The 24996-nt window shown below is 54.0% G+C and overlaps 5 protein-coding genes across 5 annotated transcripts; 2 read left to right on the forward strand and 3 right to left on the reverse strand.

Moving 5' to 3' along the window:
• Nucleotides 1-399: 399 nt before the first annotated feature.
• Nucleotides 400-12611, forward strand: ASPVEDRAFT_76237 (uncharacterized protein; the record flags this gene model as incomplete). The annotated part of the gene is made up of 8 exons (XM_040816331.1): nt 400-1064; nt 1171-4305; nt 4396-4554; nt 4583-6074; nt 6141-6732; nt 6827-9030; nt 9103-9769; nt 9826-12611. The coding sequence occupies exons 1-8, from the start codon at nt 769-771 to the stop codon at nt 12609-12611; spliced, it is 11331 nt and encodes a 3776-aa protein (XP_040673073.1). The 5' UTR covers nt 400-768.
• Nucleotides 12612-15191: 2580 nt separating this feature from the next.
• Nucleotides 15192-16943, reverse strand: ASPVEDRAFT_65730 (uncharacterized protein; the record flags this gene model as incomplete). Its single annotated transcript, XM_040815835.1, has 6 exons — nt 15192-15617; nt 15666-15826; nt 15945-16002; nt 16080-16343; nt 16415-16670; nt 16729-16943. 6 exons carry the CDS (start codon nt 16941-16943, stop codon nt 15375-15377), a joined length of 1197 nt encoding a protein of 398 aa, XP_040673074.1. The 3' UTR covers nt 15192-15374.
• Nucleotides 16944-19000: 2057 nt separating this feature from the next.
• Nucleotides 19001-20794, forward strand: ASPVEDRAFT_88567 (nucleobase:cation symporter-2 family protein; the record flags this gene model as incomplete). Its single annotated transcript, XM_040818357.1, has 1 exon — nt 19001-20794. The coding sequence occupies one exon, from the start codon at nt 19001-19003 to the stop codon at nt 20792-20794; it is 1794 nt and encodes a 597-aa protein (XP_040673075.1).
• ASPVEDRAFT_46655 (uncharacterized protein) lies at nt 20774-23200 on the reverse strand. The gene has a single exon (XM_040813608.1). The coding sequence runs from the start codon at nt 23088-23090 to the stop codon at nt 21174-21176; it is 1917 nt and encodes a 638-aa protein (XP_040673076.1). The 5' UTR covers nt 23091-23200; the 3' UTR covers nt 20774-21173.
• A 720-nt stretch (nt 23201-23920) lies between these two features.
• On the reverse strand, nt 23921-24765 carry ASPVEDRAFT_56728 (GNAT family N-acetyltransferase; the record flags this gene model as incomplete). Its single annotated transcript, XM_040815242.1, has 3 exons — nt 23921-23924; nt 23958-24620; nt 24668-24765. The coding sequence occupies 3 exons, from the start codon at nt 24763-24765 to the stop codon at nt 23921-23923; spliced, it is 765 nt and encodes a 254-aa protein (XP_040673077.1).
• Between the last annotated feature and the right edge of the window lie 231 nt (nt 24766-24996).

Consider the following 24996-nt stretch of genomic DNA (forward strand, 5'->3'; position numbering starts at 1 on the left):
TAAGCTTGTTGATCATGTAAATTCTCGCAGGAGGATTCTGAAGTCGCTTGACGTTCAGGGCTTTCCACTGTATTGTGGCCGGCTGAACCTGCACGGGCAGAGATCTCAAGCTGGTATTCCGACCAGGTGTCTTAACGGCTGCTGGTATGTTTGAAATATGCCGCATGAGTTCGACATTCCGATATGCGTGGCGGAAGGGAAAGGCCAGTTGGGGCTGCTGCATAGATTCTTCGGCTTACCTGGCTGACGCCTTACTCCAACCCCCTTGGCACGTTATAGCTCGGACAGGGTTACTTAGGGTTACACGAGGCCAGGCCTGTTACACCAAGGGCAACTCCGACGCGTCCAGCCTAAGCCACGGGAACGCCTTTGCTGGCCGACTCCTGATTCAGTAAGCTGCGGTGTGACACTAAGTCGTCGAGAAGCCGACACCGAGCTGCCTTGCAAGATCCATTATGTAAAATACCACTACTGCATTTCGGACTATAACGCCAGGGAGAAGAGGACGGGGCAGAACAGAGCATATTCCTCTCCTATCACCTTACTGCCCTTGTTTTCCCTCTCTCATCTGACGCAATACAGCGACCATTGGACCTTTCTACCAAAGTGGAAGGAATAAGGAGAACATAACAGTGCTAGAAAGGAATAGCCATCCCTGTCCCAACAAACTTCAGCAGATATAAATCAATACAGTGAATGTTGACGTTAAGTGCTACGCGCTGTAAATTACTACTTGACATCACGCTGCACCTGTTGACTTAGAATTCGATGCCGGGTACGAATATGACAGCAAGAAACTTGACTGGGAATACAAATCCGACTCGCGCAAGCGCAACCAAAGATGAAGTCCAAGATCACACCAGCGGTTGCCTGTTCCCCGAGCTCACGGGCAGAACGTCTCCCGCTACGACTACGACACCGAGGAGACAAACCACACAGCTAGAGAGCCAAGTGGCAGTCGATCTCCAGGACTGTGCAGAGCTATACCAGGCTCCCAAAGATCTGGTCCTGGCAGGCATTTGGGCGGTTGTGCCACAGAGATTCACACGCGGTGACCAAGCACGGTTCGCCCTCCTGGACACCCACGACCGGAGATTGTACATTGCAAGTTTGACGTTCGAAACGTCATGTATTGGATGGGGATGAGCAGGGACTGTGTGTATCAAACAGCGTCGGTCTGGATGACTTCAAGATTACCCTCATCTCCACCCACAACGCGGTATTTATCAAATACAGCACCGACTTTCTATCTAATACCTTTGCGCGCGCAGTCGCTGGTGCAATCACACAGGCCTTGGCCTATGTGCGTGCGAATCCTCCAACTCTGATCAGCACAATCAGCCTTTTGTGTCCCAAACAGCAGGACCTTGTGGAGTCATGGAACCAACAAAAGAGCACAGAAAGTGTGCCTTTCCTGTTCCAACATATTGCCCGGCAGGTAAAGCACCGGCCTACCGCCATCGCACTGGAATCGCATGAAGGAACATGGACATATCGCGAACTCGACCGAATCTCAACTGTGCTAGCTGCTAAACTCCAGGCCCGGGGTGTCACCTGCGGATCTCTTGTGCCCGTGTGCTTTGAGAAGACGGGATGCGCGACGCTGGCCATGTTGGCAGTGAACAGGGCCGGGAGCGCATTTGTCCCCTCTGACCCCTCCCACCCAGGGAAGCGGCGAGACGAGATGGTGAAACGAGTCAAACCGACTTTGATCCTCACGAGCGAGAAGCAAAAGAGCCTTTTTCGTTTTTCCGATGTGGATGTTTTGGTTGTATCGAGTCAGACGGTCGACACCAACACTGACTGCAGACACTTGAAGTATACACCCCCCAGGGACTCCTCGTCGCCAGCCTACATCCTCTTCACCTCGGGCAGCACCGGCATCCCCAAGGCATGCGAGATCTCACACGCCGCATTTTCAAGCATCGACAACCATGTGCCTGCTCTTCAGCTAGGGCCTGATATCCGCGCCTTGCAATTCGCCTCGTTTACCTTTGGGATGGCCATTATCGGACAGTTCTGTACCTTGGCTGCTGGCGGAACGATCTGCATGCTCTCGGACTACCAGCGCCTGGACTCCCTGGCCGCGGGTATGTCCGCCTTGCAGGTCAACTGGACGATCCTTACGCCGACGGTACTTGGGTCGCTGTCGCCGCGGGATCTACCTTGTCTGCGTCACTTGATTATTGCAGGTGAAGCGCTCAATGGAGAGCAGCTGGCGAGGTGGGCGGCGAGTGGTGAAGTCAAAGTGTACCAGGCGTTTGGGTTGACCGAATGGACGGGTATCTTTGCTGTTTCGGGGGATCTGGCATGCTCAGCCTCCAAGAATAATCACTTGAAGAGGAGAGGCAACCCAACGCCGACGATTTGCAGACCTGTAGATGGGCGTGCCTGGCTCCTGGATCCAGACAATGTGGACGTTCTGGCGCCGGTGGGCGCGCCGGGAGAGCTCGTCATCTCGGGCCCGGGGCTGGCGTCTGGGTACTTCGATGACCGGGAGGTGACGGAGAGGGCCTTCTCAAGTGCTACGGCCGTACCCTGGCTGCGAGGCTGGCCGGCCCTTCCGGCAGGCACACGGGTGTACGCAACCGGGGACATCATGCGGTACGACTCGAATGGCGCGCTCGAGGTCTGCGGGCGGAAGGACCACCAGGTGAAGATCCGCGGGATGAGAGTTGAGCTCGGGGAGGTCGAGTCGGCCCTGCAGGCTTCACTCCCCGAGGCAAAGGGGGCTGTGGCCATGGCTCTTACCCCGTCCGGTGGCGATGGACAGCTCCTTACGGCGTTTGTCGTTCCTCTTCTCCCCCTACCGGTTACAGAATCGATTGACATCAAGACGCAGGTCCGCTTCCTGGAAATGGATACCAACTGCCAAGCCGCTCTTGCTACTTGTAGGGGGCTCCTCAAGGACAGGCTTCCTGATTACATGGTTCCGCGGTATTTGCTGCCTGTTGCCGCGCTTCCCACTACGGTTTCGGGCAAGATTGATCGCCAGAGGCTCGCCCAGGTGGCGAAGCAGTTGACTGTGGACGAGCTGCAGTTGCTGGCTGGTTTCAAGCGGCTGAAACATCGGGATCCTACAACGGACACCGGGCGGTTGGTCTGTGATATGGTCAGCAAGGTGCTAGCGGGGGTCTCGGCCCAGAGCATGGCTAATAACTTCTTTGAGCTTGGCGGCGACTCGGTCAGCGCAATGAAGTTAACTGGCCTTGCTCGGCGGCATGGGTTCAAGCTCACCGTGGGCGATGTCTTTAGGCGGCCTATGCTGGCCGACTTGGCTGCTGGGCTAGTCAAGACAGTCCAAGTAACATCGCAGATTCAGCAGCCGTTTGCCCTAATTGACGGTCTTGGTGCAGCTGATATCAAAGCCCAAGTTGCCCAGCAATGCGGTCTCGATGCCTCTCAGGTTCTAGATGCGTACCCATGTACGCCACTCCAGGAAGGGCTCTGTGCCCTCTCCGCGCGTGATACAACTGCGTATAAAGCTCGCGTCGTATGCGAGTGCAAGCCAGGAACAGACGCCTCATCAATCAAGACCGCGTGGGAGCGCATCTTCGAGAGCCATGATATCCTACGCACCCGACTGGCTGCCTCCTCTTCCCAAACCATTCAGGCCGTTGTGCGCGAGGCGTTTGACTGGGACTATGCTCCCACAGTAAAGCGCTACGATGCGACAATGAATGATGAGCCCATGGGAATTGGCAAACGGTTGGTGCGAGGATGTTTGATCAGTGGTTCTACACTGACGCTGGTCCTCTTTATCCACCACACCCTCTGCGATAGATGGTCAATCCGCCTTCTCGAGCAGATGCAAATTCTTGTTGGGTCTTCTACAGCACCAACCCCTCGGCCGTTCCGTCCATTCATCAAGCATCTCCTTAAGGCCCGGAATGAAGTCACGGAGTACTGGACCTCCCAGTTCGCCGGTCTCGAGGCTACAGTCTTCCCCGAACTACCTGAGCCTGGATACACACCACAAGTCGACCAACGGAGCACATACACGCTACAGCTCCCCTCGCATGTTGCTCGTAGCCAGGGGACAATGGCCACCCATATCCGGCTTGAATGGGCCCTCGTCCTTTCCCACTACACGCGCCTCAACGATGTTCTTTTCGGCGCCACAGTTACAGGGCGCGGCGCTCATCTAGCAGGCGTGGAAACGCTCTCGGGTCCGACAATCGCCACAGTTCCTGTCCGGATCAAGTTGGATACATCGCAGACAGCAGCTACTGCACTTGGCCAAGTGCAACAGCAGCTCATTGACCTGATTCCATACGAACAGGCTGGGTTACAGAACATCAGACAGTACAGCCCCGAGTCAAACGCCGCGTGCCAATTCCAGTCCCAGCTTATCATCTAGCCTGCGTGGGTAACAGGGCTCGATCTCTTTGGAAGTTGTGAAGAAGGGGCTGCCACGACGGGTGGCTTTGCCTCGTACGCACTGTGTTTGGAGTGTTATCTTGCGGAAGATGAGCAGACGCTGGATCTAGTGGCCCTGTTTGATGAGACTGTAATCAGCAAAGACAGAGTGCGCCGACTGCTCATGCATCTCGAGTATGTTCTCTGTCGGATCCTTGAGCAGCCTCACCAGCCTTTTGAGTCTCCTGTCACACGTCAGTCCCCATGACTGGACACAGATACGCCAGTGGAATGCTGTCGTTCCTCCAAGGACTAAAGAAACGGTGCATGGGCTAATTTCGCAGCGCGCGCAAAGCTCTGCTGACAAGCTGGCTGTGTCTGCATCTGATGCATCGATCACATATCGAGAGCTGGAGCACTACGCGACAATCCTGGCAGATGAGCTTCTGCGCTGTGGTGCCACCCCAGGGAGTATCACACCGGTATACTTTGAAAAGGGGTGCTGGGCTATCGTTGCCATGCTAGCGGTGCTGAAGGCCGGCTGCGGAATTGTGCATCTAGATCCCTTGTATCCGCGCGACCGGATTCGCAAGATACATGCCCAGACTGGCTCGCCGGTCATCTTGTGCTCGGCGTGCTTTGCGCCTCGCGTGGAAGAGCTAGGGGCCAAGGCAATCATTGTCAACCAGGGCTCTGGCCTTTGGCGGCGGTCTATACCAACAAGTCCCTTTCCACTCGTTGCTGCCTCGGCAATTCTCTACTTGATCTTCACCTCCGGTTCCACAGGCGAGCCCAAGGGGTTGATGGTCGACCACGCGGCCTTTATCGCGTCTGCGCGTGGCTACATTCCTGAGATCCAGATCAACGGCGCCACGCGCATGCTCCAGTTTGCGTCTGTCGCATTCGACGCCTACTACGTCGAGATCTTTCCTGTCCTTATGGTCGGTGGAGCCATCTGCGTGCCCTCTGCCACCGAGCGACGAGACGACATCTCAGCCTTCGTGCGGCAAGAAAAAACCACCCACGCGCTCTTTACGCCTTCGTACGCACGCACACTCGACCCTAGTACTGTTCCCTCTTTGCTCGTACTCTGGATCATTGGTGAGGCGGTGCTCGACACAGACGTCGCATTGTGGGGGCCTCACGTCCGGCTGGTAAACGGGTACGGGCCAGCCGAATGCGCTGCGTGCGCTACAACACAGCACTATGACATGCCAGCCGTATCCAGGGGACAAATACACCCGCACGATATTGGGCACCCTCGGGGCTGTATGGCGTGGGTCTGCGACCCTGACGACGTTACGATACTGCTTCCCATCGGTGTGGTTGGCGAGCTTATCATTGAGGGGCCAACAGTGGGTGCAGGATACTACAAGGACCTCGCTAAAACAGGGGAAGTGTTTATCAAGGCACCGCAGTGGCTACAGGAGTTCCGGGGGAATACTTCGTCCCGTGTCTACAAGACCGGTGACCTGGTGAGATTCCACGAGGATGGAAGACTGAGGTTTGTCGGGCGTCGCGGCGAGCAGTTCAAGCTGCGAGGGCAGCGCATCGAGCCCTGGCATGTCGAGCACCAGTTGCTGCAGACTTTTGAGACCGCTATCCAGGTTGCTGTTGTTTTTGGGGTTCCCAAGGGCGCGGAGGATCGCCCGGCGCTCGTTGCATTTGTGTTGACGGAGGAGACGCGTGTAGTGTCAGACAAGACTGCGAATACAGTATGCACAACACCAAGTGAATCCTTCCAGCACCGCGCGCAGATGGCGAGAGCTACACTGGAGTAGACGATGCCCGAGTACATGATCCCGACCCTGCTCCTCGCTGTCTCTTTCATGCCGCGCACACTATCAGGCAAACTCGACCGGCGCAGATTGAAACAGGAAATCCCCAGCAGGACATTCCCGGAGCTAGCTCAGTATGAGTCCTCTGTCAATACAGCAGTTGCTACCATTCAGCTCCCAGGAACAGATGCCGAGCGCGAACTTCAAGCCACCTGGTCTCGCGTTCTGCGCGTCCCAGCTGAAAGCATCGGGGTGAACCAGTCCTTCTACCATTTCGGTGGTGACTCGATCATAGCCATGCTCGTCGTGGCGCAGGCGCGGAATGGCCCTTTAAAATTAGTGGTGACGGTGGATGATATTCTCCGTCTACGCACTATACACGCCATCGCTGCCCAGGCGCTGAAGAACTCCGTCAAAGACACTCTACAGTTAGTTACCTCCTTGTGCCCCGGATACCCCATTTCCGCTCTCACCTATCCAGCGCCTCTTCTTCGATACCAACCCGGGGGGCCAGAACCAGTTCAGCCATTCTCTGCTTCTCCGTCTGGGCCATCGTATCGAGCCATGCCAGCTCAGGGACGCCATGGAGAAACTAGTAGCAACGCACAGCATACTCCGAGCGCGATTCGTCCAGCAAACAGATGGGCAATGGGAAGAATTTATTATCAAACATACTCAACGATCTGCAGCTTATCGCTCGCATGATATCGCTGATAAATTTCTGCTTGACACTGTTATGGCGCGGAGCTTAAAGAGTCTTGATATCACCAGGGGACCGCTCTTCTCTACGGATCTGATTACTGCTGGTACCACCCAGGAGCAGTGGGTGTTTATCGTTGCGCATCATTTGGTTGTGGACTTGGTTTCTTGGACCGTGCTTCTCAGGGATCCGGAGAGCTTGCTCCGTAGAGAAGCAGTTCTGGCTCCGTCTGTTTCGTTCCAGCAATGGGCCAGTTTGCTTGCAAAGCACGGAAAGGAGCAGCTCTCCCCGCTTCAGTCGGCAAAGCAGATCACAAACAGTGCCTTTGATCTGGATCTGGAATTCTTCTGGGGCGTTTCCAGTGGCATCAACGGCAGCTACAGTAGCACACTTGGCTTAACGCGCGAGATGGTTTTGACGATTCCCCCCTCAACTACAGGGTCCCTTCTTGGCCACGCAAACCAGGCATTTGGAACTCAGCCTGTGGAACTACTGCATGCGGCGCTGGTCAGTTCATTCCACGAGACATTCCCTGACCGAGCACCACCAACAGTCTTCCTCGAAGGCCACGGCCGCGAACCCTGGGATACGGCCATTGGCCTTGCACGGACAGTGGGGTGGTTTACTACACTGGTGCCCGTGCCTATTCAGCTTCCAAACAATAGAGCTGGGGATGAGAGTGCTCTATACTCGTTTGTGCGGCTGTGCAAAGACGGGCGGCGAAGTCTGCGGCACAATGGGCTTGAGGATTTCACAGCGCGGTACTACAACAAAGGCACTTGTACGCAAGGCAGCAGGACGCCAATGGAAGTTGTGCTCAACTACGCCGGCCGCTACGAAGGGCAACTTGCGCACACAGCCACATCTGGCCTCTTCGAGGTCTGTTCGTTGCAAGACCATAATATCTATGCCGCCTCTGATCAGCTGAAGCGGTGGTCGCTGGTCGATATCAATGCACTTGTTGAGATGGACGACTCCTTGACTTTGTCATTCACGGTGCCAAAGGGATGTAGCAGTGCGATACTCGAATCCTGGATATCTAATCTTCGGAAGACGCTGGATTACATGGCGGCCGAGTTCAGTGCACTCGAGCACAGGTTGACGCTTGCTGATTGTCCGCTTCTGGACTTGAATTATGAACAGCTCGGTCTCCTACACGACAGTCTTGATATGGCGGGAATTGAGACGAGAAATATCGAGGGCGTGTATCCCTGCGCGCCGATCCAGCGCGGGATTTTGCTCAGCCAGGCAAAGAACCCGGCTTTGTACCATGTGGCCGTCTCCTGGCATGTCAACACCAAGGCCAGCGCCCACGAGTCTGTTGTGGAGGCAATCAAAAAGGCCAAAGGAGCAGTGCAGCAGGTTGTTGCCCGCCATGCCGCACTGCGCTCTGTGCTCATCCCTGCTCTGTCTGGCGGCGGTGCGTATGAGCAGGTCGTGCAGTCTGTTTCCGAGAACGAGATCCCTGTGATATATCTTGACGGTGAATTACCAAGTCCAGGAACCGACTTTCGCCCGACCCCTGAGTGTCCCAGCCGTTTCGCCCTCTATGTTTCTCGCGAGCAGGTGTATATACGGCTCGACATTACACACGCCTTGAGTGATGCACAGACGCTGCAGAACGTTCAGAGTGAGCTCAGGCTCGCCTACGCGGGTGAGCTAAGTACGGTCAAAGCTCCAGCATATGCCAACTACCTCTCCTTCCTCCGCGTGCAGGACGAACACGCCGCAGGTAAATTCTGGGACGAGTACCTCACCGACTGCGAGCCGTGCGTGTTCCCAACCCTGAACGAGCACAGTCCAGATCAGCCGGACGAAAACCACACGCAGACGTTAGTGTTGACGGAAAGCCAGGTTGCTGCCATCAACAGCTTCTGCCAGGCTCGCAACCTCACAGCCGCAACGATCTTCTCTTCCGCGTGGTCGCTGGTGCTGCGCGCCTATACAGGGTTTGATAATATCTGCTTTGGGTATGCCAATTCAGGACGCGAGCTGCCCATCGAGGGCGCAGCGGAGATTGTAGGCCCGCTGATCAATGTCCTTACGACCTCGTTGAAGTTGGCCAATCTCACGGTGGGCGAGCTGCTGCAGACCGTGTCTGAGGCGTACCTGGCCGGCCGCGCCCACCAGACGTTCCCCTTTGCTGAAATTCTGCATCGCAAGGGACTGAGCGCCACGTCGCTCTTTGATACGGTGCTTTCTATCTAGCGAACACTAGCTCAAGCCAGCACATCCGACTCCTCTACCAGCCTGGACATAGTCCAGCGCCATGATCCGGCTGAATATGCCATCACCGTGAATATCGACATTGAGGAGACAAAGACCGTCGTCCACCTGCGGCACTGGCTGTCGCGTGTCTCGGACGAGCAAGCAGCCCTCATCGCCTCGTCCTTCCAACATGCAGTGACCCCGATCATCAGCAATGAGACAGTACCCGCAACAGCCATTTCACTCGTCAGCGCCACGCACTACAACCTCCTCCAGGGCTGGATCCAGCGTGTCCCTGCCACCCCCTCATACTGCATCCACCAGGCCATCGATCAGCGCGCTCGCCAGCTTCCCAACAAAACAGCAATCTGCACCTCCTCTGGCTCCCTCACATACTCAGAGCTCAGCTCGCTCTCCGATGCCCTCGCGTGGTATCTCTCCCGCGGCGGTGTCGGACCCGGCGATTTCATCCCACTGTGTTTCGAAAAGGGCCTCTACACCATCGTCGCCATGCTCGCTATTCTGAAAACCGGTGCGGCATTTGCCTTGCTTGACGCTACGCATCCAGACCAGCGCCTCGTCAGCCTTGTGCAGGAGGCGGGGAGTAGCATCGTTGTTGCCTCAAGCGCACAAGCCGGTCGATGCACCTCCTGGGCGCAGAGGGTCATCACAGTCGGCGCAGACGACGACGTCTGGCGCGCTTCCCCCCCCGCTGTGCGCCCAGGTCCCAGTGCACGCCCTCATCTGCATTCTGCCTCGTCTTTACGTCCGGCTCGACAGGGAAGCCGAAAGGCGTGATAGTTGAGCACGGCGGGTTCGGAGCCATGGCTGAAGCAGCGCACGATTTATGGAGGATCACACACGCGACCAGATTCATCCACTTCGCATCCCATGCTTTTGACGTGGGGTCGTTTGAGATGTTGTTCCCTCTCATGTCTGGTGCCACGACATGCGTTCTGTCCGAAGAGGAACGACGTGACTCTCTAGCGGAGAGTATGACCAGTTTCAAAGCAAGTCATGCATTGCTGACGCCAACGGTCTCACGGACGATCCTCCCCTCTGAAGTGCCGCATTTGCGGGTCCTGGGATTAGTCGGTGAGGCTGTGACACAGGTGGATATTGAACTCTGGGCCGAGCCTTTGAGTCTTCTGAATATATATGGGCCTGCGGAGGCGACAGTCGAAGCTGTATGTCAGGGGAATATCACGACCGCCCCGCGGGCAGGGGACATTGGGCGCCCTGTCGGCTCTGTTGCGTGGGTGATTGACCCTGAGAACCCCGAGCAACTGCTCCCCATCGGAGCCCTCGGTGAATTGCTGATTGAAGGGCCGATCGTCGCGCGTGGGTATAGACCGGATGCTACGAGGGCTGCGTTTATTGACCCCCCAGGGTGGCTGCGTGAGCTGCGCGGTGATACGAAGCAGTACCGCCTATACCGAACTGGGGATATGGCTCGCTACCGTCCCGATGGCCAGATGACAGTCTTTGGCCGCAAGGATACGCAGATAAAGATTCGTGGGCAGAGGGTTGAGCTTGGCGAGGTCGAGTATCAAGTGCATAGCTCGTTCGAGGGCAGCCAGGATGTGGTGGTCGATCTGGTGTACACTGGAAAGGACAAGACACCCAACCTGTATGCGTTTATCTGTTTGGATGCAGATACCGCCAAGAGCTCAGCCATCGAAGAGAGCAGACCTGGCTTTGTCGCTGTTCCAGACAACTCCTTCCGCGCCCAGGCAGCGACGTGCGCCTCTCACCTGCTCGACCATCTGCCGGCATACATGGTCCCCAGCTACTTTGTCCCACTGAACCAAATGCCTCTCAACGCATCAGGCAAAGCAGACCAGAAACAGCTGCGCTTCTTCGTCACGGCTCTCACCAGTCCCGAACTCCAAGCCTACCGCCCCATCGCTAGCAAGCATGTCGCCCTCTCCACACCCGAAGAACACCTCCTGCAGACCCTCTGGGCTGAGGTATTGGACTTGCAAAGAGAGCACATTGGCGCCGAAGACCACTTCTTTCAGCTTGGCGGTGATTCGGTAAACGGTATGCGCCTTGCTGCGACTGCCCGCCGCCACGGACTGCACATTTCGGTTTCCCATATCTTTGCGAACCCGCGACTGGGGGCTCTGGCGCGCGCTGGAGAGACACAGGAAGGCGCGAATCAGTTTGAATACACGCCCTTCTCGCTCAGCCCGGTTCCCAAGGAATTCTTCCCGACGTGGGAAGCACTTATGCGTTCCAGGGGGATCGTTTCTCTGGCTGCGAGGCTTGTTGATGTCCTCCCTGCGTCCGCTGGCCAGGCTTTCTTCCTCGAGAGGCCGACTCTACATCACTTTACGTTCCAGCTAGATGGCAGGTTGGACGTGGAAAGGTTGAGGAAGACATGCGAGATTGTCTATGCCCATTATCCGATCCTGAGGACCGTTTTTACCAAATATCAGGACCAGGTCCTGCAACTTGTCCTCGACAACCTCCCTCTCCCGTTCCACCACATCGTCACAGACGACAACACTGACCCAGCACTTTTCGGCGAGAAGCTTCGGCTGGCAGGGAAGCAGAACCAACATGGCATCTTCATCGATCGACCCGTGTTCGCATTTATCATCATCAGCAACCCCGCGAAACGAACAGCACAGCTGTACTTCCGTATGACCCATGCGCAATGGGACGGTGTCTCTCTGGGTGAGCTCTTTGCTACATTCCGCCAGGCATGGCACAACCAAGCCACAGCCCCTTCCACACCACTATCCCGCGTCCTGTACCACCGCTTCACGAGAGATAAAGCCTCGTCTTTTACCTTCTGGAAAGAGTACCTAGCCGGGTCGACCATAACCCCTCTTGCGGGCCTTGCCACCCTCCCAACACGCTCAGAACTAGACCTCAGCAAGGGCGAGACGATCTGGCCCAACATCAACCTCCACCCCGCCCCTGTCCCCCCAGCGGGCATAACGATGGCCAGTGTTGTGAAAGCCGCGTGGGCACTCGTCCTCGCCTCCGATTCCGGTAGCAAGGAACCGAAACAGGACATTGTCTTTGGCCAGACCGTCAACGGACGAAGTTCAGCGCCGCTCGCTGATATCGACAGCATCCTGGGCTGCTGTTTGAATTTTATTCTCGTCCGCATTCAGGTCGAGGGCGGAGGTAGAGGCAAAGACTGGACCATCACCGACCTGCTAACACACACACAAGCCCAGTACCAGGAGACCGTCGCCCACGACGACATTGGGTTCCCGGACCTGGTGTCGAACTGTACAGATTGGCCCTCTGACACCACACTAAGCACAATCGTGCAACATCAAAACATCCCCTTGACGCACAAGATGGAGCTGGAAGGCCTCGAAACAGCATTCGCGTTCAATGGCTTCTTCCGACCAGGGCGCGAACTGTTTATCTTTACGGAGCCGCATAGTCTTCCCGATGGGGATCTGTTGAGTGTGCAGTTTTGTGTCAACCCGAATATGATGACAATTGAAAGGGCGAGCGTTTTGCATAAGAAATTGGTCGATACAATTGTTAGGCTTTGTGAGCCTGGGAAGGGTGGAGAGAGTGTTGCTTCGTTTCTATAATTTATCTACCTCGACCGTTGTCTTATCCTCTAATTCTGCTCTTGTTCCTGTTATTGTTATGTTGGTTTGTTAGTTAGATATTGCTTACGTCCACATTTACATTATTGTATCCACACTGCTGCCTAAGCCTCCTGCAAGCAATGAACAGCTACAATCTGTGACACAAACTAATCTTATCAACAAGATTCGCAAACAAAATCAGTATCGCTTGTTGCCTTGGGGTTAGGGATCTGTCGTATGCAAAAATATTGTCATCCGTGTTTAGACCCACACCTAAATTTCATAGTTTTTTTCCACATTTTTGTTTTTTTCAATATCACATCTATTTAACCATATTTTATCAGGTTTTTAACATGTTTTTAAGGTTACCAAGGCTTCCTAGTTCAATACTATCAGTGATTTATATAGAAAAATATTTAAAATGGTCTAATAACTTGGGTGAAGTCGGGTGTGGGTCCCAACACGGATGACAATATTTTTACATTCGACAGATAAAGCCTCCAGGTCCTGATATGGTGCCTAGAGGGCAGAACCGCGGCGGATTTGATTCCAAAGCTCCATACGGGCTCCGAGTCGACATCGTTACATCGTTCGGCCTGTGGAATGTGCTCGCCCTTGGTTTCACATTCCCAACAAGCATCCGCTGCCATCCCGTCGTGAACTTGCGGCCAATAAAGGCAAGAGGCAACCCAGGCATTGTGCAGGAGGCACGGGGCGAGTAGCACAGACCCCTTGCTTAAAGTTGTAATGCTAGGACCTCCTAGCTTAATGTTCTTTGCAGTCAATCAGCAAGGCGCTAGCCTCAGCACTACTTGCCTACGCAACGAGCCAGCCAGCTCAGCGATGTGTGATTACCATACAACGGCTCAGGCAGCAGATATTGGAGCTTCTCGCTAACTCTGTTTGCCCTGGTATCTCGCAGTAACCCTGGCATAGTTACTTAGCTCGAGTGCCCCCCTGGTTCAGCTCGTCTGGCCTGCTGTGCTCTGAGGAGCCCTTTGACTGGTTGATTTAGATAGAAATATGTATATGACGGGGGGTCACGAAAGGGTGTGAGAACGCCCAACCTCCGGGGTGAGTATCACGATGCGGCTAGATTGAGGCTATGGCCAGACGGAAAAAAGACGGGTCAATTTTCCAGCTGTGTCAGCTCACTTGCCATTGCTGTATTTGAATATAGACTGCTCCACGCCCCATAAAGCCCGGATATGCTTCTGAGAGTGGGATTCCTATGGGAACTACTGGAGAAGTCAACAGTGTAGTACCGGCCGAAGGACGTTCTGTCGTGATAACCCTTGAAGGATTTGAGTTGGCTATGCCTCGTAGGATATCCCTATACAGTCCTCGACGGCGTTGGAGTTCCCACCCGACTTCTGGCCACGCTTAAGTCACACCCGGCTGGTTCGTAGCATGGTGTTTTATTATACAGCTGTTGTATGTTTTTCTTCCGAGTAGCGAAGAATCATCTACTTTTCGTATCCATAGATAGATAGCATCAGTAGTCCTTCATTTGTTGTTTGGAATGAAGTATTAAAAAAAATAACCAAGTACGGCTAGTAGATAAGAAAGTCTAGTAACCATGAGTTAATATATATTTTAGATAACAGGACAAACATGTCCCCGTAGCTGCTAGAGACTACTCGTGAAATTGTAGTTGGTAGCATAGAAGGATAGTAGTTATAGTAATCTCGTGGTCTTGCGCTCGGCTGTTAAAAATAAACTAGCAGGTAAGAAGCTTCCCCTTCTATTATAGCCTACTTACCCCTATCAACTTGATTTCATTGTATCCTATAACCAACCGCTCCGACGAAGGGAACGAGACACACGACCACAGAGTGTGGAGAACAGAGCTACGTACTTAAGCCGCCTGTTGAACATGATCAAGCAGATGAGCCCCGAGTGTGTCTGTGATTAATAGGATAGAAGAAGACTAATAAAATAGCCTCTCTAAATTGTTCTTTAGCTTTTTATTAGTACTTTGAAATCTTCTTTGCCCACGCCACTGGTAGCTATTGAAATAGTCGGATTTGCCTTACTAGTTTGATAATGAGAATCTCATCACGATGAATACTTTTATCGTGTTAAATAAGTAATAGCCAGTCAGATAACTATATAGTCGCTAGCATTGTGTATACATTGAGCCAAACCCCTGGACGGAGGTGCTGAAGTATTAAACATTCCAGCTCCATGCTTCCATTCACGGCCAGAGTGTCGTTGGGACTAAGTATGGTCTGGCCTTGACTCCTTCAACCAACTGGTCAATGGCTTCCTACCGGATATTGGAGGCGTTCTCGGCTCTTAACACTGCAAAAATGCGCCATCAGTTGACCGAGCTTGCTGACCGGGCCTACTTTTGGGACATTGAAAGCATTCGCCAAGTCTTCATCATCAACAGAATCCCACAAGCCCTCAATATGGACTGGCTCTTTGGGCGCAAGCTGCCCGACACGATTATGCGCCCTCGGCTCTGATGTACTCATTACAATTGATGTATTTGCTACGTAGTTCTTGTAGCAGTATTCCTGAATCGATGATACAAGTACGCACAGCAGCTCATACAGAAAGCACACGTCAACCGTTGGAAATTTTGGCATTAGTGAAAGCCTGATAGTCATTACACATGAGGAAGCGTCGGTATTAGTCTTTCCAGCTTGAACGAGGACTTTAGGAGATGAAACAGCTATGATCTTGCCTCCAACGTAGCCGCTGTCGACCTGGGCGCAAGATCGATAAATGGAGCGAATCACCTCTTCCATACTCGCACTACCTAACCAGCAGGTGCAGACCATCAGCTCCCTCGCCAACGGCAGGGTCAGATGATGCTTCAAGCTTCAATGCACGTCGTTTGTTTTCCCAGACAAGGTAGAAGCGCAACCCCAAAACCAGAAGAACCTCGACGGCAAGACACACCAGCATAGCCGCGAAACCGGACGGGTAACTGGGGGATTCGTCTTCGAAGAATAACTGCGGTCCTATGATGTTGCCGGTGCAGTAGGCGATAAAGGTCTATATCAAGTCAGCTTTGGGTCCGCATGCTACATGCCAGTAACATACGAGATAATTTACGGTTGCTTTCTTAGTAACCCCGGCGGTGTTGGCGACGTTGATGGAGAGCAGAAGACGGAAGTTGACTGTGTAGGCGGAAAGCAGGCAGTAGCGGGAGTATCGCGCCCAGAGGTGTGAGTTATCAACCTGGCGGATAACGACTGCGCCGACTACGGCAATGACGGTACATATATATAGCCATCGAGATAGTCCGCATGTTGCGCAGGTAGGTGCTCGCGAGGGTCGCGGCAATGACAAAGAAGCCCTGGAATCCGGTGACGATCATACTCACCAAAAAGGTCTCGTTGGTTGAAAATCCGAAGCCGTGGATGACGATTGCTGCGAACTAGAATGAGCACAGCGGGAGCGTCAATCACAACATAGTATGTATGGGCTTTCGCTTGTAGCAGGGCAATCACGGACATTACTGATTCCTCTATTCGGGATGTTTGCACACAGCATGATCAAGACGGAAAACCATGTCTTGGGGTCCTTGAGAGCTTCGATCACTTGATCTTTCTTCCAACTGTTATGCTTGACCCCGGTAATGTCCTCCTTGACACGGTCAACCGCGCCAACTCGCTGGGTCTCTGAGAGAAACCATGCAGTAGAAGGCGAGTCTGGCAGAAGGAGGACTAGGCAGAGTCCCCAGACCAAGGTGATCGCACCGAATACAATAAACACGAGCTGTAGATAAAGGCAAAAGTAAATGTGAGTAGGCACACGACAGCATCAATCATGGTTTAGGTGACAGGTACCCTCCAGGGTGGGAAATTGTGCACATGCCCAAATGCGTACATCAGCGGGCCGCTGAACAAGCCGGAGATGACGTTCCCAAGAAACCACACGCCATGGCGAAGGGGCTGTTCGGACCGCTTGTACCACATGGAAGTAATAATACTGAACCCTGGGGCGACGGCCGCCTCTGTAAAACCCAGGAAGAAGCGGGTAGCCATGAGGCCAGCCGCATTTTGTGTGGCGCCCATACAGCACAGGACTACAGCCCATGCCGCACTAGGTTCCATATATCAGCAAGGGTAATCAGGTAATATCAGTAAAGGTTGACATACACGGAAAGGCCATGGCCTTGCCAATAGGAAACTTGACTATGATTAGGGCCATAGGTCCAGAGGCCGCGAGGTATCCGAAATTGAAAAGGCTCGATGCCCACGAATATTCGTTCCCAGTGAGATGAAGGTCGTCGCGCAGCCCGAGAATAGCAGCATTGCTCATAGTGGCCTTGTCCAGATACTGGAGCATGTAAGACACGACCAGGACAGGTAACATACTGCGGCGTGAAGGATTGTCAGCGGCATCTCGTGCACAGGCAGGATGGTGGGCAATGGGACCACTTACAAAAGATCGATTCTCCGCAGCAGCCGACGAGACTCTGCTGGGTCACTAAGTTCGGAGATGACCTGACACGAGGTGGGCGGTTTGGCGCCGGACACCTTTGCTATCTGGTGTTTTGCGACTTCTGCCATTTGGTGTGGACTGAGATCATGAACTCGCGGTTAACTGTTGCTAGGATATACTAACTGAGACTCTTCATGGCCATATATGTACAAATCCGAAGATAACGAGAAACGAGATATAAGATAGCAAGCATCGTCTCCACTTTCTAGAGATGCTGACCCAGAGTTCATAATTAGGCGGCGAATTTGCCGACGCATGCCAGATTGACCCTGCAGAGCCAATACAATAATCAGATCATGAATCGTTCAATTTCGCCAGACTCGAATCTCGCGGAAAAATCAACCCATCCACCACACTTCCTCTGCTCACCCACAACGAAAAGCAGCGCCTTCTCCGCTCGCCGGTAATTCTCGGCGGTATGATCTCTCTAAGTTAGGTTATCCGGCAGCTATATAGTTTTTTTTAGTATATTCTTTCTAGCTAGGAATATATAAGACTATAGTTACCTTTATAAGATTATAATATATCCATTCCTTGGAAGTAGTGGTTGTTAGAGAGTCACGTGGCACGGCATTGGCAGGTCGTGACAGTCGAGATCCTACCGAGCTGTAATCCGAGTCACCTTTGCCTGGGATAGTTGATTGAGCTTATCCCGAGGGTACTGTACCATCTCCATCGCTGTCGTCGTCAGTACCACCAAGTTCATCGTCAGCGTCGGGACTCTCCAGTTCTCCAACACCGCCAAGTCTCGCCCCCAGATGAATCCTTCTCAAAAAAGACCGCTGCCTCGTATTCTTGGTCTTTTGGGATGCTTCTCGTGGCGAGCTCCGATCGTGACTGATCACGTTTGGAAAGCCACAGCAAGGCGGTCGCCAATGGGGCGGTGGTGCGCACGGGTGAAGGGAAGCAGACAGGAGAAGGAAGTGTTGGCATTATCAATGAATGGCGCTGAGGGGAGGGAAAGAAGCTCGGTAGCGACACGATCATCTCTGTCTCGTAGGGATAGTAAGCAGAGAAATGAGAGGGACCGGGAATTAAGGTTAGGGCAAGCCAGCCGGGGCATTGAAGTGACCAACGTCTCATGAAATTTGGCTGGAATGGACAGACTCCGACAACGCGCCCCAAGCCCGCTATCAGTCATATCCCCTCCACATTGAGCAGATCTAGCTCGCTCTGAGTAATGCGATGACTACTATCTGGGGGTTGGTGCGGACCCGAGACAGCACTGTTGAGCTCCATATCAACCTCTGTTAACCGCCCAGGCAGGATAAGGGCTTGTCCGAGGACGCAGCAGGCCGCCTGCTTGGCTCTCGGACGGCCAAGCCTTCATCCAAGGTCGTGAGGAGTTCGGCGGTGCCCGTCTGGGCGCTGATAAGACTGGGTTTGGCAGCAAGTGACGCTTCTTATCCAGAATCCACCACCAAGAGCTGTTGGACGAGGGACCTACCATACGGCCCGGCTGCGTGCTAGCCGAGACCTCGACGCAGCCAACGGTGCGCTAAACTCCTGGCGCCCAGAGATAGACACTATGGCATTATTCGATTCATCCACCTCATTCCCTCGCGATACCCTCGAAACCGCTGATAATCGCTGCTCTGTCGCTGTCGTCCTCCTCGCCCGGACAATGCCGTCGTTTATAACCTGCCTCCACGCCCGCCGCGGTCTTGGGTTGTGCTTCCCCCGCATTCCACCTGGCTCCTTCGCGGCTATTGCTTCGTGATCTCCCCCCCCCCCTTCCCACCTGTCTAGCTGGGTGTTGTGACAGATTGTCGCGCCGTCGATCGATCCCGGCAATTTGGTATATATTGCCGGGCTGTTTCCCGCATTTTCTGCCTCGACATCCCGGGTAGAGGCTATTTATCCATCGACGGATACATTGGTTTGACATTAGACTCAGCTCAAGTCTACTACCCCTCGTCCGCCTCACCATGGATGGCCCTGATCAAATTGGCCCGGACTACCGTCCCAAGCGCACCCTGGCGGATCGTGGCCGCCGCATCGTCAAGACCTTGACCACCCGTGAGGGCCTCTTTGGCGACTATGACTACGCCTTCCTGTTCACGCCGCGCATCCCCTTCATCACCAAGGGCCACAGCACCGCCCCGTTCTTCGGCCTCGACGACAAGGTGCCCGTCTTTTTGGCCCTGCTGCTCGGCCTACAGCACTCCCTGGCCATGCTGGCGGGTGTGATTGCGCCTCCGCTCATCCTCGGTGGCAGCGGCGGCGTGGGCTTTGTCGGTGCCCAGTATCAATACCTCGTCTCCACCTCGCTGATCGTCTCGGGCCTGCTGTCGGCGGTGCAGATGGCTCGCTTCCACGTCCACAAGACCCGCTACTACATCGGCACCGGACTCATCTCTGTCGTGGGCACCTCCTTTGCAACCATTACCGTCGCGACCGGCGCCTTCGCCCAGATGTACCAGACCGGCTACTGTCCGCTGGATGACAACGGCAACCGCCTGCCCTGCCCCAAGGGCTACGGTGCGCTGCTGGGCACCTCCTGTCTCTGCGCGCTGCTCGAGATCGGTCTCTCCTTTTTGAGCCCGCGTGTGCTCCGGAAGGTGTTCCCGCCGCTGGTGACCGGCCCCACGGTGCTGCTCATCGGAGTGCATCTTATCGAGAGCGGCATCAAAGACTGGGCCGGTGGTTCTGGCGCCTGCGGTGAGAACCCGGCGGCACAAATGCTCTGTCCCAGCCCTGACGCCCCGCGGCCCCTCCCCTGGGGCAGCGCCGAGTTCATCGGACTAGGCTTCCTTGTCTTTGCGACGATAATCCTGTGTGAACGCTTCGGCTCGCCTATCATGAAGTCGTGCGCCGTTATCATCGGCTTGTTGGTGGGCTGTATCGTCGCCGGCGCGTGTGGCTACTTTGATCAGTCCAGCATCGACGCCGCCCCCGTAGTCTCCTTTATCTGGGTGGAAACGTTCCCGCTCTCTCTCTATCCACCTCTTATCCTCCCCTTACTGGCCGTCTATATTGTTATTATGATGGAGTCTATCGGCGACATCACCGCCACCTGTGATGTCTCCCAGGTGGAGGTCGAGGGGCCCACCTTTGACACGCGCATCCAGGGCGGCGTGCTGGGCAATGGACTGACCTGTTTGATCGCCGGTCTGGCCACTATTACGCCCATGTCTGTCTTCGCCCAGAACAACGGCGTCATTGCCCTGACCAAGTGCGCTAACCGCAAGGCTGGCTTCTGCTGCTGCATGTTCCTTGTCCTCATGGGCATCTTTACCAAGTTTGCTGCCGCCCTTATCGCCATCCCCAAGCCTGTCCTCGGCGGCATGACCACCTTCCTCTTCTCTTCCGTCGCCATCTCCGGCGTCCGCATCATCTCGACCATCTCCTTCACCCGTCGCAACCGCTTCATCCTTACCGCCTCCTTCGCCATCGGAATGGCCGCAACCCTCGTCCCGGAGTGGTTTAAGTACTTCTTCACCTACCGCGGGGATAACCACGCCCTGCAGGGTCTGCTCGACGCGATCGTCCTCGTTATGACCAACGGTTTCGCCGTCACCGCCGTGCTCGGCCTGATCCTCAACATATGTCTACCGGAAGACCCAGCCGAGGAGGCCGCCCTGCTGGGCTTGCCATCGAATAACGCCGGCGAGACCGCCATCACTGAGAGCCCGGATTCCTCCACCCATTTCAAGAGAGATCCGGATCCCCCGGCGCCCAACACCAAGGAAGGGGATGATCGCGGCCCCGGGCGTGTATAATACACCTACCTTCCTACCTGCCTACCTACCTCCCTTCGTTTACGACTTCTACTCCATCCATTCATGAGTTGGTTTCTCGGTTTATGTATTTAGTCTTTATGTTTTTTAACATTGTCAATTGGATGCCTACATTTGAACACCGCTAGTTCGATGCGTCTGCCAACTTTGGGTATTTTGGGTACGCGTGGCTGATGACGCGTGGCGGGAAATCCCAGCTACTGATTTTATTTAGCTAAAGAAACAGGTGATCGGGGTCATGTATGCTGAATTGCCTACTTGATCGGCCAACATGCTGCCTCCACATTCTCCCCACGAAAATATCTGATATAACGAGTATAGTGAACTCTGCAAATGTGGGCCGCACCTTAAGAATGTAAATTTACCTGCGGTACAAAGCAAACACTCTTTGCCATAGTGACATAGATTCACGTTGTTCCCCTTGCCTATGTTCATGCTTATCTGGTACATCCACAACCTCCCCATCCACACCTCTGTTGTTGATGGCATTTTGCTGTCTGCCGAGATAGTAGTTAGGCATGAAGAAAGAGGCAATGAACGGAACGGCGGCGAGGCAGATAGAAGCAACGGTGATGTTTCCATTGACAATGGCATAGGCACGGATGGAGCCTTGGCGAATTGGGTCTAGGAAATCATAGCCCGTGCGGAGAGCTTTGATATCACCGTAAATCTCAGTGACGGTATCGGCGGGCACGTCAGGCAGCTCTTTGTACATCTGTTTGAGCATCTGGTTAGTCCAGATGGCAGAAGCGACGGCGCTTCCGGTACTCGATCCTAGGGTAGACCACAGAGAGATGATGGAGATCAAAGATGCCACGTCCTCATGGGGGACAGATGCCTGGACGCCAACGCGGGCACCGACGACGTTCAGCGAGGAGAGGCAGAAGATGAGTTGCGAAGCAACAAGGCGCGCAGTATCCTGGGTCATAATGCCGTTGGATTGGACCAGGATGGCGTAGCCAACCAGTTTGGCTGCGCCACCGAACACCATGACGCTCTTGTAGCGATGAGAGGCTCGATGAATCAAGCCTACAAAGGGACCGATCAGGGAGAGCCCCATGGTCGTGACACCCAGGAAGATGGTCCACTGGTAATTAGTCCAATCCTTGATGATGTAGACATAGGATGAGAAGTAAGTGTTGCGGACAGACGAGGCCATCTGGTTGAAGGTGTGAATGATCACGCCGGCAACGAAAGCTCGGTTATTGATCACTCGCTTGGTCATGATGGGTTTGGGCGCGATGAATACCTCAAAGGCAATGAAGATGATGAGACAAACGAATCCGACAGTTATCATGGCAATCATGCTCGGGTTGGCCCAACCGCCGTCGGAATCTTCAGCCAGGCTGAAGGGCAAGAGGATCAGGGAGAAGGCGAAGCCAAGGATGATGAGACCAATAATGTCAATTTCGATGAAACCCTGGAAGGCCAGCTTTGCCCAGTATTTAAAGCTCTTGGGCGTATTCTCGGCGGCGCCAGTGCGAACATCCTTTGAGTCGGCCAAGGTGACCATGCCTGCTTTCTCGCCACGGCGCTGCATCGCGTATAAAGTAATAATGGCGGGCACGAGAAGAGCTGGCACGAGGATGGCGAACATACCTAGACCCCATCTCCAGTTGTCGGAGAAGCCCTCGACAATGAAACCGTTGATGGGCACCGTGACGACAAAGGGGAGGGAAAGGCACGCACTGAAAAAGCCACGCCATTCCAGAGGAGTCAAGTCGGCAACAATGATGTCGCTGAGGAGGTCGAGACCCGACTTGCCAATCGAGGTGAAGCAGATACCGACTGTATACGACGCGAAGCTTTTGGCGCTCGCGGCAACAGCAAACCCCACGGCGTAAAACGCTAGAATGGTGATATAGGTCGTTGGCCGCGAGGTGATGTCGGCCAGCTTTCCAATAAATGGTTTGCTAATGGCACGGATGGTTTGACTGGCAGTATTGACGGCGCCGAGCTGGCTGTGCAGACCAAAGGTCGAGGTGGCCAGGGTGCCAAAAATGCTGGTGGTGATGCCCATGTCGAGGGCGTACGCAAACATGGTCAACCAGATTGAGATCCCCAGCAGCCAGAGCAAGACCTTGCCCGTTTTCCCGGACCGGTACATCGCCTTGTTGAAGGCTTCTACTCTGCCAACCCCGGCCTCTTCATGACTGTTGAGGGCATCGTGAGAACCCTTGTCGGCCCCTGCGGATGTTGCAGTCGTCTGCGGAGCCACATTCTCTTGGACCGTAACCGATTCAGGCCCGATGCCCTTGTCGAATGTCGGTGGTGACATGCTCGGCTTTCACCTCTTGGTCGTCGCTTCGGTTGCTGAGAACTGGAAAAAGAAACAAATCTCTATCGACGGTAGCGCCATGGTAAATTGGGCGGTAACCATTAAACGCCTATATCGGCTAAGATTTTTTTCCTCTTCCCTGGACATCTCCAGTCTGGACGCAAGGATTCCTTAGCGCTGACATTGCCAAGCGTCCCCAGGTAGAATTTCTCGTTTATCGTCTGTCCAGGGAAGAATTAATTAAGGATTACCGGGAGTTAACGAGGATGCCCAGCCCGGAGTGTTCCCAATCGAGCCTCCACTCCGAATAAGTCAAAGGTTCTTTTGGTAAATAATAATGATCGTCCGACGAGCGACTGGGGCTGTCTGGATCCCGAGTGTCGCCACATTGTTGATCTTATCTGATCTGATGATAAATTGGGCCTATATCACAATATATTTTGAAAACTCAACTCAACAATGGCGACTTCGGACGTCTCTCTAACCAGCTCCATATTTATTTGCACTTTTCATAAATTCTTTCGGAGCCTGTATTTCTGCTGGCTCCTGGCCCGGAAATAAATGCGGAATATACCTGCTGGGTCTGCTTCGCCATTGACATGCACACAACAACGGCATCATTCCTAGTTCAATCATCATTATAGTAAAAGGACAAGTGATCTAGTCTCTTGCCCCGTTCTACTGTCTAAATAAATATATTACGTCTTTTCGCTTGACTATCTCTGTTGATGGTGCTCACGACTTCTCTACACGATTTTGGTCTCGGTGTTCCGGCTGTTAGATGGGATGAGGCTTATAAATTGGATCCAATGAATAGATTTTGAGATTCTCTATCTCGTGAGTTCGGTGGCCGAAGGCGAAGGGCACAGATGCTGCTTGAAAGTCATGTCAGACACTGCCCAAGGGCCAGAAGGGACCTTTTCGGTCCATTCCCCTCGAGGTGGCCTCCAAAGAAGCAGAATACCAGGCGGCTTGCACTCGTGCACTAATCGCAGCCATTCATCACTTGGCTTTGGCTTATCAAGATCGACATGCAGCCCCATCACTCGCCGATACCCATACTCCTCATACAACCAGCGTCCTATCGGACTGCCTTCAATGAAACTCTCATATCCCAGAGGATCAATTATTGCGTGTCCCCACTCCATAAGCAGTCGCCCAACGCCGCATCGTCGATACTTCGGGTGGACGCCCATGGCATTGACACCGGCATGTGGGCGCTGAAACCAAGATTGCCGTGGAAAAAACGCCTGGGAGAGCATACACTCTGCGTACTCGGCACGCTCTGACCCCTCAGGATACCAGGTGCACTTGACAGGCTGCGGTCCGTTCGGGAAGGGGTTTTTGTGGAAAATAAACCACTCGCAGCCCCCTGCCACTTCTCCCGTTGCTTTATCGATCACGTATATCAGGTGTGAGTAGGGATTTGCCTGACTCATATCCCAGCGGATTTCGGCGTCGAGGGCTTTATCTCGGGCGCGGTCTTCGCGAGTATGGCCGCTTACTGGGTGGACAGCCGTGAAAACAGGGCTGTAGACAAGTTAAACCTGTCGGAGTATCAACTGACTCGGACCTACTTGTATGGATTGAAATTCGCCGCCCATAGGACGTCGACAAGGCGAGAATATTCCTCCTTGGTTGGAACAACCTTGACTTCGAACGGGGATTGAGCCATGTTTGACACTGTTGGATCATCGCGGCGAGAGGACGAACGGGTACTTATAACGACCGGGATACTAGAGCTGCGTAAGCCTGGGGCGTCAGATTGAAACTCAAAGACAGCGGGGTGGCAGAAATCCCTGGCTGACAAGGCCGTAGTGCATCGGCCAGGGCATGAGGGTCCGCTTTGGGACGAGGGCACGAAGCAGTTAGGCTATACACATCCTGCGATGATAGGAAACCGGAA

The sequence above is a fragment of the Aspergillus versicolor genome (genome assembly GCF_001890125.1).
Source record: "Aspergillus versicolor CBS 583.65 unplaced genomic scaffold ASPVEscaffold_13, whole genome shotgun sequence".
Lineage (NCBI taxonomy): Eukaryota > Fungi > Ascomycota > Eurotiomycetes > Eurotiales > Aspergillaceae > Aspergillus > Aspergillus versicolor.

Bases quoted from the DNA above. Each gene is read 5' to 3' on its own strand.
- ASPVEDRAFT_46655 (XM_040813608.1), bottom strand. From the start codon at position 23,090: ATGTCACCACCGACATTCGACAAGGGCATCGGGCCTGAATCGGTTACG.